This window comes from Gracilinanus agilis, chromosome 3 (assembly GCF_016433145.1).
Source record: "Gracilinanus agilis isolate LMUSP501 chromosome 3, AgileGrace, whole genome shotgun sequence".
Classification (NCBI taxonomy): Eukaryota; Metazoa; Chordata; class Mammalia; order Didelphimorphia; family Didelphidae; genus Gracilinanus; species Gracilinanus agilis.
Window position 1 is genome coordinate 96451480 of NC_058132.1, and position 2631 is coordinate 96454110.

General features: G+C 44.4%; 1 protein-coding gene across 1 annotated transcript in view; it reads left to right on the forward strand.

The window, feature by feature from the left end:
- SLCO2B1 (solute carrier organic anion transporter family member 2B1) overlaps positions 1-2113 on the forward strand; it is an 87110-nt gene extending 84997 nt beyond the window's left edge. The window contains exons 13-14 of the mRNA XM_044668145.1: positions 488-608; positions 1933-2113. Of these exons, the coding sequence (XP_044524080.1) occupies positions 488-608; positions 1933-2113 (302 nt within the window). The remainder of the gene's footprint in view (positions 1-487; positions 609-1932) is intronic.
- The last annotated feature ends 518 nt before the right edge of the window (positions 2114-2631 follow it).

A 2631-nucleotide genomic window follows, 5' to 3' on the forward strand; every position in this document is an offset into this window, starting at 1 on the left:
AAGGAAGGGAGGGAGGGAGGAAGGGACAGAGGGAGGAAGGAAGGGAGGAAGGAAGGAAGGAAGGAAGGAAGAGAGGAGGGAGGGAGGGAAGGAGGGAGGAAGAAAGGGAGGAAGAGAGGAATGACCTGAAGTCCCTGAATTGGTAGCAAGTTTGAGGGAGGACAGCTCCCAGTGTCCACTTCACCCTGGGCTCATCTAACAGAAATCACATAGCCTCTCACATGTGGGAAAGACACAATCCCTACACTTGAGGACCCCTTGGTTCTAGGGAGGAACAAAGCTTCTGCCTTCAAGGAGCCCCCTGACTCTGAGAAAACCTTCTGTAGTCTAATCATCTCCTAGAAATCCCACCCCTCTTATCTGTTCAGTGGTTTGGAATGTGTCCTGCTCTATTCTGTGGCCCCAGTCAGCCCTGATGAAGAGCAGCAGTCCCTAAAGGACTGAGTTGGGTAGTCCTATCTTATATGACCTACATTTTCTTCCACAGCCTGGATGCCCAGCCCTGTGCTCCATGGCAGTGCCATTGACACTGCCTGTGTCCTCTGGGCTGATACCTGTGGGATGCAGTCCCTTTGTCGATACTATGACCATGATCTCCTCAGACATCGGTGAGTCCCATAGGCTATGTATGGTCAGGGAAGGAGGGAGGGATAATGAAAAATTCCATTATAAAAGCCCAACTCAGACTGTTCAGAAACATTTTAATACCAAATTCTGACCTCCGGTGTATTTTCTAGACAAATGCTGGATTTTGAGAAGAGGGGTAAGAAGAGGCTCATGCTATTCAAAAGCATAACTCACGTTACCATGTGTAGGACATATTAGAAGGAAACCATTAAAGAACATATTCCAGAAAATCTAGAATTTCTCTAAAATAGTCAGTGACCTATTAGGAAAGAAGAAATGTCTGGGAGTTGGTGCAAGGCAAGAAGTCCAATTTGGGAAGCAATTTTCTGAAGGAGATAGTCACCCGGAACGTGACTCCAATGTTCTATATTCCAAGGACCCTTTTTTAACCTTCCATACTCTGTGTTCTAAGGTCCCTTCTCACTGTAACATTCTATACTCTGTGCTCAAAGGCGCCTTCTTGCTCTAATGTCACTGGGCTGGACTGTCTCTTTCACCAAAGAAAGACTCAAATCAATCTTAACCTTACCAAGATAAAATTGATTGATTTCAGACTATTTAATCTCAAGCCTTACCTTGGTATTCCAGACCTAGTTCTGGATCACTTTTGAATATTTTGATACTATTTTATGGTAATCCCAATCAGAATATATGATCCAACAAAGGATTGTTTTATAAATTTTTTAATAGGTCAGACTATTTGAAATAATAGTTTGATAGAAAGAACAAATTTGGGATTTAGAGTGGGAAGGCTCCTTATTCTGCTGTCATAGGATGGTGGCCAAAGATTAAGAAGACCTGGGTTTCATTCACAAATCTGTCATTTATTAACTATGTGGCCTTTGGCAAATTACTTTCTCTTCCTGGGTCTGTTTCCTCCTCTATAAAGTGATTGGTTTGAAATTGTCCATCATCCCATCCACTTTAGTAACTCTAACTTCAAGTTCAATAATTTGGGGGAAGTCAAAGATTAGTGTGAACTAAGGTGGCCAAAAAAATTCTTCCTAAAGGAAATGGGGATAAAGCTGATCTTGAAGCATAGCTAGCATTTGGAGAGATGAAGATGAGGGTGACAGAGGGCGCAGGGAAACTTGGAGATATGAGGCTGGCGGTGGAGAACAGTTTCCTTTCCTCCACAGAGAGGACCATTTGGACTTAATGAAGAATGCCTTTTTTAGATTCTTCCCTCACTAGGGTAGGCCTCTCCCTTCAATTAAAATAATATTTAGGAAGAAGCATTGAAGGAGACCTCAGTGGAGTTCAAGACCCTAGCCCAATGATCTTTCTGAAACCTTCTTCCCCTAGGTTCATCGGGCTTCAATTCTTCTTCAAGCTGGGCACACTGATTTGCTTCACCCTGGTGTTCACCATCCTACGACAGCAGAATAAGGAGCCTGCCTGCTCTAAATCCCATCATGACTCTGTTCCCCAGGAAGAGAAGTTGGCCCTTAAGTTAGAGAAGAATTCCGGGGAATCCAAAGTGTGATCCAGCTGCTCCAGGCCTGACCTGCCTCCCTCCTCAGTTCTGGAGTGGGTAAAAGACAGAAGGAATAACATCTTCAACAAATATAGTCTTCATTGGAGTCCTCTGCCAGGGGATGGCAGTTAAGGGGGCAAATGGAAACAGGTTACCTGGGAGTTTATCCTCAAAGGGCCATTCAGGGACTGGAAATTCTATCAGGTGCTCTCTCAATACTCACCTTTTCTTTCAGTGATTGTGGATAATGAAGAGAAAGAGTAAGCCTGAGGTAGATAGTCTTCATCAGCTCAGGACCAAAGATCATCAAAGACCAATCTCCATTTTGATCCAACCATCCTGCTCCTGCTGCCAGCTTATCCCTGCTACTGACAGAGACCAATGGATTCTTTTCTAGAGATCTTGGCTCTCCTAGAAACACAGAAAGAACAACCCCCATGGTTGCCACACAAACTCACACATGGGGAAGTAAGACAGGACTCCACCATGAGCATGGGAGCTTCCTGGACCTCATTCCAACCTGCCAC